The sequence below is a fragment of the Zootoca vivipara genome, chromosome 6 (genome assembly GCF_963506605.1).
Source record: "Zootoca vivipara chromosome 6, rZooViv1.1, whole genome shotgun sequence".
NCBI lineage: Eukaryota > Metazoa > Chordata > Lepidosauria > Squamata > Lacertidae > Zootoca > Zootoca vivipara.
This window is the reverse complement of record NC_083281.1, coordinates 56,351,086-56,365,892: the sequence shown is the minus strand read 5'-3', so window position 1 is coordinate 56,365,892 and position 14,807 is coordinate 56,351,086. Positions and strand designations below refer to the sequence as shown.

At 44.1% G+C, this 14,807-nt stretch overlaps 1 protein-coding gene across 5 annotated transcripts in view; it reads right to left on the bottom strand.

Annotated features, from left to right (window-relative positions):
- LOC118087309 (uncharacterized) overlaps positions 1-14,807 on the bottom strand; it is a 38,122-nt gene that overhangs the window by 20,317 nt on the left and 2,998 nt on the right. For 3 of the 5 annotated variants that reach the window (XR_004692821.2, XM_035119849.2, XM_035119850.2), the window contains exons 2-4: positions 4,757-4,819; positions 2,345-2,807; positions 330-453 (exon numbers count right to left, since the gene is read on the bottom strand). Coding sequence is in view for 3 of the 5 variants with exons in the window: in XM_035119849.2 (XP_034975740.2) it covers positions 330-453; positions 2,345-2,388 (168 nt within the window). In the remaining 2 variants the exon portion in view is untranslated. Of the gene's footprint in view, positions 1-329; positions 454-2,344; positions 2,875-4,756; positions 4,820-14,807 lie in introns of those variants that run through there. The other 2 variants (XM_035119851.2, XM_060275995.1) reach the window with 2 other exon arrangements.

The window sequence follows — 14,807 nt, the reverse complement described above, 5'->3', positions numbered from 1 at the left end:
ACTCTGCTATGAAGCTTTCTACCAGTCTCTCTCTCTCTCTCTGCCTAGTGAACCTCAGAGCAGAACCACTCAAAGTGGTGGTACATGGACTGGGGCAGGTCTGTGAGCCATCAGCTACTGGTCCATGATAACTCCACCACAGTTCAGGTTGGGTTGGACACTTCAAGATAGCTTGAGAAGCACCACCTCACAGGGTTGTTGTAAAGAGAAAAGTGAGGGTGGAGACATTGTTCTAAGCTCCTTGGAGGAAGGGGAGTATGGAATTTTATTTTATTTTAAAAATTAAGAGTTCCCCATTCATCACTGCTTAAAAATTCACATTAATATACCCTCAGGACATGCCCAAGTTGACCCTCTTCTCTGGCTTCAGAATCCTTGTACTCCAGAAGAAGATTCACGATCCAAGGTTCCAAGTAGCAGGGCCTATTTGTCTGGCTATCTTCATTGTCTAAACTGGGAAAAATAAGTAATTAAAATGACAAAGGCATGGGAAAATGTGCAAAATATGAGGACAAGAAAGTGGCATGGCAAAAAGTTGCTTGATGGTATCACACTAAATATCTTCCAGATTGCTTTACCATTAAAACCCATTGTGCATTTATTCATCATTAGGAAAACAGAAAAACAAAGAGAATGTTTGAGACAACATGAGCCATGTTACTCCAGAGAATGCTTCATATGTCCTTCCATATGTACTGTATGTAGGTACACAGCCAATCCATGTTCAGCCATCTTAATGGGACTACTAGGACCTTAACACTTTCATATTCAATGACCTCACCTTATCATGTAACCATCAGTATAGTAAACAATTTGCAAGTTGGTATACAGAAAGTTCATCCAAGTAGCCCTTCATTTTAACTAAAACACTATTCTTATTTGATAAGAAACAGAAACCTGTACAGTGGAATCTCATGTTACGTAACATCCTCCTTGCAAACGCTGCGGGTTACAAGCTCCGCTAACCTGAAAGTAGGTGCCCCTTGTTGGAAACTTTGCCCCGGGATGAGAGCGGAAGTCGCGTGCTGGCAGCGCGGCAGCAGCAGGAAGCGCCATTAGTGAAAGTGCGCCTCATGTTACGAGCAGTTTCGGGTTGCAAACAGACTTCTGACTTCTGGAAGGGATTACATTTGTAACCGGAAGTACCACTGTATTCTTGGCCAGGTGCAGTGTGGCCCAAAATTAGGTGTTTTGAGGAATAAGTTATGAGCATCATAGAATTTTTGTTTTAAAAAACACCCTTGAATGCAAAATTTACTCCTGTTGCACATCACTCTATTTTCAGATATTTTTGCCAGAAATCACAAGGGCTAGAAACTTGCAATATAAATATAATTTTTGCTGAATTTTGTATTAGACCCCAGATTTAGAGCAAAATTGGGGTGCAGCCAAACAGTTCCTGAGAACAGAAGATCTTCCTTCCTGATACAGAGTTTCACCCATTAGTATCACTCCTTTCTCTTTTCTATTGAGATTCCCAGATTGCACTATGGGATTAGGAAGGGGCTTGCATTCACCCAAAGCCAACAAAAAAAGCTTGCACAGGCATGCCCACAAGGTCACAGGGTACTCAAATTGGTCTTTATCACGCTGGTGAATAGCAGCCTAATGCAGATAAGAAAGGAATATACAGGGCTGGTCATTGCTGGTCCAAGAAGAACTTACAATTTTGGACACCCACTGCAGAGCTACTATAAATGTGGGTTGGTGCAAAAACAGCAGGCTCCCATTAAATCTAAAAGTAGAACATGTATTGACAGAACACTTTCTCAGACATAAGACAAATTCAGACTAAACTGAGTGGGAGAATTCTACAACCTATTTTATTCCCTGGTAAGAGAAAAAATATAGAGATAGGTGAACTATTGCTAGCTAGCTATTCATTTATTTATTTAACATACCATAGCTTTAGGTATGGGTTTTACACACGTATTTTATGCTGGCTACATAACTTGGAAGGAAGCCCCAGCCACATCGAGATGCACATGAAACTTCCATAGAGTAAAACCCTGGCTACACTTACATAGAAGCTAAGCCTCACTGCAATCATTCGGGACTCGCAGCGCAATAAGCCTACCTAGTACGGAGGATGGGTTGCATTTGCGCTGGAAGTGCATGCAAGTGGTCCAAAGCAAAAGATGCCGTGCGCGCCTCTGCACAGCAACGGGAAAGTAATGTCCCGAAGTGGGGTGGCTGCTTCGGAAAATCAATACCCTACAGCGAGTAAAAGTCCGATTAAGAGGGAATTACGAAGCACTCAAGAGCTTCGCCACCCGCCAGCTTATTCGGCGGTCTCTGCCTGCCATCCATCTACGCCAACGATACCCGGGATCTGCAAACTTACCCCGTGGGCTTTGAGTTCCGCAGCGACCTCCGCTCCCGATTCATAGGGGCGGCTGCCGAAGACCCGTGTCAAAGCGACCTGCCCCTTTCTCAGGACAGGAGCGAGGCCTCATTCCCGCTCCGCCAGCTGGACTCCTCCTCTCAGCGACTTCCCAACGCCACCCGAGCTAGGTGGGCTGGCCGGAGGATGAGGGTTGGCGTCTCGCCCTGCCCTCCCGATCTTCCCTGCAGCGCCAGCAAACCAGGAAGAGGAAGCGACGTTGGGGCGGGATTTCCGTTGTGCAAAGTAAACAGCTCGGCCAGCTCAAGATGTCGGACGCAGAGGCGGGCAGGTCCGCGCAAAGATACATCCTTTCCTCACAGTTTCCTGAGCCTTGCCAACTGGCCCAAACTGTGCGGGCTTGAAGCAAGCTCTGCAGTGCACACAATTGCTTGCAGTTCAACTGCTCTATGAGCATTTTCATCTGAAGGACAGGATAAAAATGTTTGCAATGAAGAATAATAAATAATACCTTAGTAAATTTTCCGCACTGGGCAACCCCCTTTTCATTTCCCCAGGCCTTTAAAATTATATTATTGCTTTATGCTGTTTTAGCTCTGTGGATTTTACTCTTCTGTCCTCAGTTTAAATTGTTTTGCGCAGTGACTTTTCCTCTGTTGTATAGTGATTGGTGATTTAATAATTGTATAGCACTTTGTTTTTTGAAATTTTGATTGATTTAATTCTGAAGAATGTTGATTATACCGCAGCCTGTAAAGTGTATGTATGTAATATACATTTCCCTAGTTGTAATCATTACGACCTCTTTGTAAGTATTATTCCCTACCTACAACTGTAAGTGGGGACAGAAGCTCAGAGAGTGCGGCTACTGAATTCAGGCTAATGCATTGGAGCGATGGTTTCATTCAAACCAGGAACTATTGTGGATGATGATAACAATTCCAAAATTAGTGGGTGTTTCATTACATGTAGGAGCATTACCGGCAGTAGATGGAGAAGTATTCTTTATGCAGTATCGCCATCTGTTGGATTCTGCAGGAAACGCAGCGGCCCATTAACAGTGAAATCCTATTAACATCTTTTCAGAAGTAAGTTGTATTAAGTGGGGTTTACTCCCAGATAAATGACTCTAGTATTTTAGGCTGCATAACATAATAACAAATTCAGCATAAATAATACAAAATACCGTATTTTTCCATGTATAAGACCAGGTTTCCCCCCTAAAAAATAATGTCGAAAAATTAGGGGGACGTCTTATACACGGATATATCCCCCCCCCCATTTTCTTAAATCTGAGTCCCCCCAAAATAGGGGGAGTACTATACATGGGGTCGTCTTATAGATGGGAAAATACAGTGATTAACAAATCATGAATAAAACAATTATAATCGATAAAACAATATAGCCTTGCTTGCCAGAGCAGCCTTTCCAAATGTGGTGCCCTCAAAGTATTTTGGGCCACTACTCCCTGCATCTCTGATTATTGGCTATGCTGGTTGGGGCTGATGAGAGGGTACCAGCTTAGAGAAAGGTGTTATTGAGCTACAGAGAACATCTGTTCGATTCTGGCATAAGCATCATTCAGATATTTGAAGACTGCTATCATGTCTCCCAGCTATTTCAACCATAAAGTTCCTCAAAGGACTTGGTTTCCTGACCCCTCACCTTCCTGATCTTCCTCCTCTGGACACGTTCCAGTTTGTCAGTGTCCTTAAAAGTGTGGCTCCCAGTACTGAACACAGAGTTTGAGATGCCACCTGAGCAGTGCAGAATTAGGTTTGTTGCACCTCTCTGGGATTTTCTAAATTAAGAGTGGTAAACAAACCTTCAAGTAGTCTGAAGGTTATTTGAAAACTTGTCTTTGTGCTAGTCTGAATATGCACTGAACTCTTGCCTGTAACATAAAAAGGTAAAGGACCGCTGACGGTTAAGTCCAGTCGCGGATGACTCTGGGGTTCCGGCGCTCATCTTGCTTTACTGGCCGAGGGAGCCGGCATACAGCTTCCTGGTCATGTGGCCAGCATGACTAAGCCGCTTCTGGCGACACCAGCACACGGAAACGCTGTTTACCTTCCCGCCGGAGCGGTACCTATTTATCTACTTGCACTTTGACGTGCTTTCGAACTGCTAGGTTGGCAGCAACATGTTGCCTGCAACATAGTAAACAGTAAAATAAGGAACTTCAGGTCATGCTGGCAGGTAATAGATCTATGGAACAGAACAGAAAGATTTCAACTCTTATTGGTCTTAGAAAGTTTAAAAAAAAATTCAGAAGTTTTCAGAAGTTGTGGGGGTGCCACTCAGAAAATGGCTGCCACGGAGGGAATGTGTCATAACACAAAATGGCTGCCATGGGAAGTGTGGCTTAACACAGTATTAGAGACAACCACCCTGTGACCACTTTATGCTTACCCATAGGAAGTCAGCTATGTCCTGACTCCTGCTGGTGCTGTTTATGGAGTTCACATGCTGCTACTGTCAAATAAGAACAGGGAATATCAGAAAATATATATATAAGAGAGCAGCACCACACTCATTTCAGAGAAATTGATTAGAGGATACCTGCACATTTTCCTCAATAACTTACTTTCTAGGAGAGCTGGAGCCTTTTTAAAATGAAAAATCCAGAGTTTGGGGCACCTGTCCAGGGGCTATTGGAAGCCCTCATGGGTGCCACAGCACCTGTGGGCATCAAGTTGACGACCCATGCATTATATGCCTCCTACAAACTGAGTTTGGAAAAGGGTCTCCTCTTAATGCATAGGCAAGTTGTTAAGTGAGGAGGCATTCCATCAGATATGAGGGCCCTAAGCCACTTCAAATTGCAGAGCATGCTTCAGATGATACCTGCATTCTTCCATACCAAACCATTCCCCAGTCTCTACACACAGAAAATTAGTATGTCAGAGAAAAAGGCTAGGATCCTTTCCCTTCATGTGCTAATTTTTTGTGGCAAGGATTTTTTTTTTAGTATGGGGGAGCATTCAATCGAGTGAGCACTTATTTAGAAGAAAAAATATGGTAGGCGGGGACATGACACAGGTTTATAAAATTTTGCACATTGGGAGCAAATGGCTAGAGAACACTCTTGTCTTCCCCCATCATAATAAAATATCTCAGGGCCACCCATTGAAACTGATAGGCAGTAGATTCAGGAGACAAAAGTAATTACTTCTTCCCACAGCACTTAATTAACTTGTGAAATTCAGTGTTACAAGATGAGGCGATGGACGCTTGCTCAGAGAGCTTTAAAATATAATTAGACCAATTAATGGAAAGCTAGGTCTATCAAGGAACATTAGTCATGATAGCTCTGTGGGAATGGGACCAGGTAAGCAACAGCGGAAGGTGATTGCCCTGCTGAGCTGCTGGGGGCAAACAGAATGCTGGACTTCACGAGCCTGCACTCAGTAATTGGAAGTGGAATTGTCCAGAGATCAGCACCTGGCATTCTTGGGCAACTGCTAGGACCCCGAAGGCCCAAGGGAAACTCCGATACATATGGCACTGTAGATACCCAAGGAATACTCAGAGCTGGCTGGGTAAGAATGCTGAAACGTATACAAACAGCATGGCTGGCATGTCTGAAAACTTTACTCCACAGCCTTAGACTCATTGTGTTGGAAGATACCGTTGAGGTCTTCTAGTCAAATCCTGGCTGCTCAACGCAGGATTCAGCCATAGCATCCTCAAGAGAAAACCATGCAAACTCTGCCAAAATGCCTCCAGCAAAGGAGAGCCCACCACCTCCCAAGTCACTTTTGTTTTTGCTCCATCTCCTCTGCTAATGCATTTGCATCTCTTGTACACAACACATGCTGTGTCACATCCAATTGCACAGACTGGTTCACTGTATCTTCACCCTGTACAGTAGTGTAAACCACTAATATAATTCTGACAGCTGACAAATGAGTGGCGACTACAGCATTTGCATCTCCTTTTGGCAGCTCAGCATGACTGCTGCTCCATTAATGGACTGAGCCCTGGATGATTGATTACAGTTCTGTGCCACTTTATCCAGAATGGCCCAAGGAGGTCAACCAGTTTAAAAACTCATAAGACATCTCCATAAAACTCTACAGTACACCGCTATTTTTCTCATAATAAAAATAATTATCACATTTTTGAAGAAAAACTTTGATAGAATATAGACCATTTTGTCAACTAGAATGCCTCTCGTCACTGTACACTTAAATGCAGGCAGATCCAGAAGACTTTAGCTCTGGAACAAACAGAAAAACATGAATTGCAATTCATGTAGTGCAGGAAAGATAGAGGGAAGCACAGCACCACAACTTTCAGAACATCATCTGCTAGAGCACCAGGATAATTGACAGACCCTCTTTGTTACGGTAAGTGAATGTGGTGATAGTGAGACTATCAAGTGCGTTTGTGTCTGATTAGCATGGAGAAGGAGAAAGTTAAGAGAGTGAAGAAAATAATCAAAGGAGAGATTGGATACTTTTTCTCCTTTTATTTGTTGGGGTTCCTACTTCACACTAGCAGTTTAAATGGTACAGTTTATTGCAAGATTGCTTTCATTTCTAATTAAAAGCTAAAAGGTGAATTTTCAGCTTGTTGAATACCTTTTGTTAAAGCTTGAAGTGTTTTAAAAGCTGAATCTATGCAGTCAAAACTAAGCACCACTGAGTTCAATGGAGCTTAATTCCAGGTAAGTACAAGATCACAGTCACACTGATTCAAAAACAGTGGTGTTGCGCTATATACTCCTGCTCATTGGTGTGTATGTGAACAAATGGTATGAAACACCCAACAAGCATTTTTGTTTAAATGTGTTTTTTCTTACTCTGTTCTGCTTTCGTTTTGATTGTAAGCCACCTTGAATATCCGTTTAAAAATCAGTCATTAAATAAACTGAGCAGCCAGGGTTTATCCAGCAACATTTCTAGCTTGGTTGCCTTTGTACTGATGCAGACTGAATGCAACACATAATTCATTGCCTCTCCTGATGGACCAGCTGCCTTTGGCTTTCCCTCAGCCATCATCACCTACCGGTATCTGCAGCCATTCCGATGGGCTCCCTGAACTGTTGCCATCCCAGCTGGTCATGACAATTTTTAACTCCTGATCCTGTCTCCCCCACCCCCACCTTTTTTCTTTTTTTTAGATGTTGCAATGGTTATGGTCTTGTAAGCCACCCTGAGTGGCAAATTTGCACTAAAAAAAAGGGCAGGATAAAAATGCTGTAATTTAGAAAGAAAGAAACTATAATAACTAGTGACCAAGCTTTATTTTATTCCTTTCCTTCCTCCCCATCACTTTTTCCTTGTGTGTACTGTACTGTCTTTTAGATTGGAAGCCTGGGGCCAGGGACTGTTTTCCAGTATAGACCTAAGGCATACTGGGAAGCTTTGAGAGTGTGCTAAACAGTGAGGCTAAAAATGCCTAAAAATGCCTGGCGTGCTATGGTCCATGGGGTCACGAAGAGACAGACACGACTAAACGACTAAACAACAACAACAAAAATGCTTTAAACTGGGAGGTGGGGGAACCTGTGTCCCTCCAGATGTTGTTGAACTCCAACTCCCATCAGCCCCAGAGATTGCACAGCAAAAGCTACACCAGGCACTGGAGGAGACAGTCAAGGTGGTTCTTACTCAGCCAAAGTCACTCTCAGTGAATGAACTGAGACTCTTCTCGGCTCACATTCTTGGTGGTGTTTTGGGGGAGTGTCATAACAACAATATTAAAGAGGTTGATATGTTTATGTGAAAAGTACACACATGTAATAGCGCTTAAACGTTGGAACTCCCTGCCCATTGTCAAAAAGCAATGCTGTACACTTTTAGCACCTGCTTAAAATTTTTTCCATACCCTCCAACATTTCTCCGATGAAAATAGGGGCGTCCCATTCTGTAATGATAATTTTACTATTTATACCTGACACATTTTACTGGGTTGCCCTAGCCTCTCTGGGCAGCTTCCAACATATATAAAAACATCATAAATCATAAAACTTTAAAAAAAAAAACCCTTCCCTATACAGGATTGCCTTCAGACGGCTTGGGGGCGGGGGTTAGATAACTCCATACCCTCCAACATTTCTCTAGTGGAAATAGGGACATCCTAAGACCTAAGGAAAAGTGGGGCATTCTGGAAACAAATCAGAAACTGGGACGGCTTCAATAAATCAGGGACGTCTATGGAAAATAAAGACACTTGTAGGGTGTGTTTTGTTTAGCCAAGTCTAACCTGACACTTGTTTTAATTTCTTTTTAGCTTGCTATTTTAATTATTTTTGTATGTTTTTAAATACAAGCAGCGACAATTTTGCACAGGGGTTCTGTTCCGGGCCCCTGTGTCCATCAGCGGAGTTTGCATTAGAGCGCCCTGCCCCATTACATCCTGCCCCCATCCCCACCCCCATTCTGCCCTCTTCTGGGTCCAAAAAGACCCTTGCATTGGCGATCACGTGTCAACTGGACACACCTAAAATGGTTGCTGCCTGTACCTGTTTTTAGCTATCTTTTACTGATAAAATTAAATGTTTGGGGAGGGGGGTTGTAAACTGCTTAGCGGCCTATTTACAATCAAGTGGTATATAAATTTTGTTAACGCATAAATTTGAAAATGTGATCAGGTGGACCTGTGCTACCAGCACAGAGTGAGTAGAAGGAAGCTGAATGTGAAAAGAGCCCAGAATATATTTTAAGGCAGAGCTTTCCAAACTTTTCAGGTTGGTGACATACTTTTTAGACATGCATCATTTCAAAACACAGTAATTCAGTTTTATTAGCAATCTGGAGGTTAAACTAACCCCTTTCCAGAAGCACAGGGAGCGTTCGCGCAGCACACAGATTGGAAAGCTCTGGTCTAAGGGTACATGAGGCAGCTACCTTACCTGAAACTAAGCAGGTCTGGGTGTGGGCACCAACTGAGCACTCCACATATGTTGGGTTAGCTTCCAAGATGGAATAAACAAATACACACACAAAAATAAACTCTGCAGTGCCAGCCCAAAGCATTTTGTTGCCTGAAGTGGAGCACCTAACATTCCCTCCCCATTCTGAGCACAACAGTTCACAATGTTTCACTACACCATTCCGTACAGACATCAGTTCTTGCTTTCATCTAGCCTTCCTAAATTCCATCATGTGAAGCAGCCAACTTCACCATGCTGCCTTCCCCCTGGGAGACCTATGAAAACTGGCCCCACAGTAATGGTTTGTGGAGTGCAAAAGCTGAAAAGGCACAATATGGCAAGGGCCTTTTTACCTCCATCAGACATCTGCTAAGCTGCTGATGACTTCAGGCAGGCTGAACACCTGCCAGGGCTGCAGATAGATATGTACAAGCTCAGCACCAGCCTGGTGGGGCAAGATACACCCCAGGGTTTTCTGCAACCCATATTCTGGGCAGAGATAAGGGGCTCAACAAGCAGCCAAGGTGGAACCGCCTTCTGTGCTTGCACCCAGTCCAGTGTGTGAGCTGTCAGGCTACAAGGAGTCACAGGGGAGGAATGGTCCTGCTTAAGAGCAAACCCAGGGCAAACTGGACACCCCAATGAAACTCTACAGCCTGCTGCAGCAAGAAACACAAGGGTGTTGTTGGGGGGGGGATGAGTACAAGTCCTACATCTCCTGCCTGCTTCTCTCCCCCAAATTTTTAAAAATGGGTTCTTTCCCCTTTAAAAAATGCTTACAGGATAGCTGAGTGCAGGGCAAAGCACAGTGCTGGTTGTGGTGTACTGTTTTTTTTTAAGGGAAAAGCAGGGAATGTTAGCACAGGTGAAAAGTGTTTAATCAGCCAAATTCCTTATGTCTGGCAGTCCTGCCAGTGTTTGCTTAGTTTTAGAAGATTGTAGTTAATTAAGCCCTACTCAGAGTAAACACAAATTAACAAACCTCGTTTAGTCAAGTTAATGAACTTCAACTGGTCTACTCTGAGTAGGATTGCCCTCAGTATCTAAATGACAAACGCTTACAGAAGATTTTGATGTCTTCAAGTTTGTCTTACTCAAGCCTAGCCAAGGTGGAGCCCTCCAAATGTTGTTGGACTGCAGCTCACATTATCCCTGATCATTGGCCACACTGGCTGGAGCTAATGGGAGTTGTAGTTCACCAAATATCTGGAAGGCAGCAGCTTGCTCGCCCCTGGACTCCTAACTGCATGTTTCGGCAGCAGGCATTACATCAGTAAAATCCCAGCGCAATTGGCTTGCTCTATCGGTGCATCATGAGAAAGCAAGAGACAAGGCTGCCATTGTTGCAAGTCAATAATTACAACTTAGGGCGTGTCCACACTTCCGCTTGTCCCACCACTTTCCCCCAGGGAAAACCTACTCCTTACCACTGAATCAAAGCAGACATCGATTGGATTTTCCGTGGATTGAAGTTTGCACCAATTCAGTGGTGAATAGTGGGCTTTCCCAGGGAAAGCAGTGGGGCAAACGGAAAACGGCTCAGGCCCACGCACAGGCCCAGGCACAGCACAAGCAAGGCTAAGGGATATGGTACAAGCCCTTAGCCCTCCTCAAATGCAGCCTTTGAGGCTGTAGTCCTCTGCATAGGAGTGAGGAACCTCAGGTCCAGGGGCTGAAAGTAGCCCTCTAGGCCTCTCTGCCCAGCAGTGGATGGAAAGGTGTGTGTGTTATCTGTGTGCCTGCATGTGTAAACCTCTGACTTTTGTCTGGCTGGGATGCAACCTGCTGTAGAAAGATACAAGTTGCATGCATCCATTGCTCTGCCCACTTTTGCCTCTGGCCTTCCAACCACTGGCATGTGCTCCCTGAAAGGTTCCACATGAGGGAATGTGCTCCTCAGGTTTAAAAGCCATTGAACACAATTGGGCTTATTTTAACCATGTGTTGGATCACCCTTAAAGTACCCTGTTTCTCCGAAAATAAGACGTAGCCATAAAATAAGCCATAGCAGGATTTTTAAGCATTCAAGGAATATAAGCCATACCCCGAAAATAAGACATAGTGATAGGCACAGCAGCAATGCCGGCTGCAGCAGGAGGAGGAGGGAAAAGATAATACATCCCCTGAAAATAAGCCATAGTGGGGGGTTTTTTTTGAGGAAAAATAAAAATCAGACGGTGTATTATTTTTGGAGAAACACGGGTATGTGTAATTTAACTGGATCAACTTCTCTTGTTACATTCATCTCTTTCTCGCTCTCTTCCTCCCCCTCCTTATGTTGCCTTCCCTGTATCAGATTTTTAGACTGTGCTCATCCATTGAAGGACCTTACTCTTATTCTTCAAAATACCATGCACATCCATGATGAGAATAGCCCATAGTCAGGGTGATGGAAGTTGGAGTCTAGCAGCATCTGGAGAACTACATACTGTATTGGTCACTCCTAATAGAGATCAATCTACACACATACATACTGGAAGGCTGCCTTTCCAAGTCCAAGACTTGTGCCTTGCGAACAAGCTTCGAGTCCCAGAACCTTTTTTAAAAAAAATAATAATGATGATTTCAACATGCTGGAGATAAGCACAAATCCTGATGGCACTGTGTGGCTGCCTACCATTCTCTCTCCTTAGGTTGAGAAGCATCAGGAACCAATCCAATATTAAGTCAGGAGAGCACAGCAAAAGGTTGGGGTTTTTTTGCCTCCAAAATACAGAGACGGGCATGGATAGAGGACGTGAGAAAGCTGAGGAAGAACTGTCCTCCCTGCGATTCCACAAATAGTCTGATGCCCCTTTTGCCTTTGTGGCATTGGCCAAGCCTAGGGTGAGGGGAATGGGAACGTTTAGGGTCACCAGGAGCCAAAATTGTCTGGCTAAAATCTGAGGGGGGAGAGAAATATAGCTCAGTCCCTGCGCCTGGCCACTGCATCAGCAGCAGCACAGCTTGCAATAAATCCAGTGGGGAAACGGACCGAAACGTTCCCATTATTGCAGGATGGCATCTGTACTCCCTCCCCGACACAGCCTCCTTTACAAACATGAGCCAGGCTCTCCTCACAAAAAGAGAGAGAAAGAGAGAGAGAGAAAAAACAGCCAGACAAGGTCATCCTAAGAAGCTGCTGGAAAAGAGAGATGTGACACACACAGCTTTCAGCCTCCTGTTCGGAAGGGCAGAAGAGATGAAAAGGCCCCCTTTGTCTCACCCAACCTGCTGCATGTGTTTGTTGTTATTTCTGGGTCCAAAAATTAGGAAGATGAGAATGTGGGGACCACAATGAACAATTTACTTTTTTGGGCATTCATCCTGACTTGTTTGCAAGGAGATTAGTAGACGTTGGCGAGGCTAGACGATGTTACATTAGAGCAAGTGTTGTGTGACACACTTTCCAGTGCATTCTGCACAGGAAGGGAAGGACAAGGGGAATACTACTGGTAGTAAGACAGGTCACAACAGAAATTAATAACATTATACATGGTATAGAGAAGCTGGATAGAGCTATATTTCCACCCCTCCCTTCCTTCTCCATCATACTAGGATTAGAGTTAACTAAATTGAGTTGATTGGCAATAGGTTTTTTAACTTGTGAAACTCAGTGCCACAAGATGTGCTGATAGCATCTAAGTTGCAGAAGGCTTTAAAAGTGGATTGGACTAGTCAAATTCCCAAGGAATGAGAACTCAATGAACAGCTATTAACCACAATGACCATAGCAAATGTTCATATTCAAAGGCAGTTGGTCACTCAGAATCAGTTGTGGGGAGGGAGGGACTGTAGGGGGGGCACTGCCTTCATGCCTTCCTTGTGGACTTCTCAGAAGCATCTCGCCAACCACTGTAGGAAATGGGATGCTGGATTAGATGGTCCAATCCAACAGGAGTCTCCTTACTTTCTTACTCTGCCGAATAAGAACACTTAACATTGTAAAGCAGTTTTGTGCACTCTTACAAACTGATACATCAACAGGGAGCAGGAAAACTATTGGCAGGCCTCTCGCTGCCAACTCCTTTAATTTTAATCCAAGCCTCACCAAGTCTGTAGATTCTTTTAAAGTGCAAAATCAAACAAACAAACAAAAACCCATGCAATAAAACTGCAAAGAGAATCTCTTTCATGTTCAAAAGGCCTATTTCCAGCCCCTGTGGTGGTAGGAAAAACTTGGCAAATGTCAATGTGTGACAGAGGGGGGAAATATTAAAGACTTTGATCCCAAAATAAACAAAAGAATAGCATCAAGAAACTTTTCTTTTTTATTTTAAGTTAAAATTCACGAGATTAAAACAATCTTGCGGGGCTGGGGAGGGCTGTGCTGATTCAGGTTTTGAAGACTTGCCCCCAGCTGCTTTCTCCCATTTCTATCTTTAATGGCTAGGAGGAGTGGAGGCTTAGGTTTTTAATTGTGGGAGGGGGAGAGACTGGGAAGAAGTTCCAGCTAAACTGGTTCATTGAAAAGGGATGTAGCCAGGGCTTTTTCCCCCAGCTGGAACTCACTGGAACTCAGTTGTGGCACCTCTCATGTGGGTGCCGTTGCCATTATAAAATAAGGGAGCTGTTCATGGTGAGTTCCGACATCTCTTTTTATAGCAAAATAGCACTGGATGTAGCTGCACATGGTAGAACATCTGTTTTGTACCCAGAAGGTCCCAGACTCAGTCCTCAGCATCTCCAGGTACAGGTGGGAATTGCCCTTGTATGAAACCCTGCCTGATAGAGTTACTGCAAGTCAATACTGAGCTACAATACTGATCTACAATATTAGGGCATCTACCTTTCATGCAGAAGTTCCTGGGAATGTCCACTGCCTGAAGCCCTGGAGAGCTGTTACCAGTCATTGTACACAATACTGAGCAAGAACAAACAGTGGCCTGGCTTGGCGTAAAGCATTTCCCGTCAGGGCAGAAGTTCAGGGCCCCACTCAGCAGAACTGATCAGGAGTGTCCCCAAAGACAGAAGGAGGACACACCATCTAAAGATTGGAATGCACAAGGCCAATAAATCCAGAGCCTAAAATTTGCTAACTGTACCACCGCTCTAGTGTATGAATTGGATGGGACTGGGTTTATCAACTAACCCTGGTTGTGTCAATTTCTGTTCAGAAGGGAGCATAGTAGGTGCAATTGAGCTCTTCTCCCTTCTTTCATTTGACAAGAAAAGAAGAAAAGGGGGGAAGATTCCAGGTAGATAACTGCACCCCACTCTCAGTCCCCAGAGAGACAGGCCTCAGGAATCTTGCCCACTTCTGTTACACTCTTAAGGGCAGTATCCCTGCCTCAGACAACAACAACTGGGACTAGATGCTAGAGTTCCTTTGAAGGGTAGATTTTCTCATATGACCTTCATTACGGGAAATAGCATTTCATATTAATAAGAATCTGCACATGGGAGATTCCAGAAGGGTAGCCTTGTTAATCAGTTACAGAAAACACAAACAAGTCCTACTGCACCTTAAAAACCTTATTGTGGCAGAAACTTTCATGCACTAAACAGAAGTGGGGAGCCTTTTTGGCTCCTCAGGAAAAACCCTTATCAGATCTAGGCTTGTGGGCCAAGTTGGACAGGCAGGCAAGGCCGTCCCCTCTC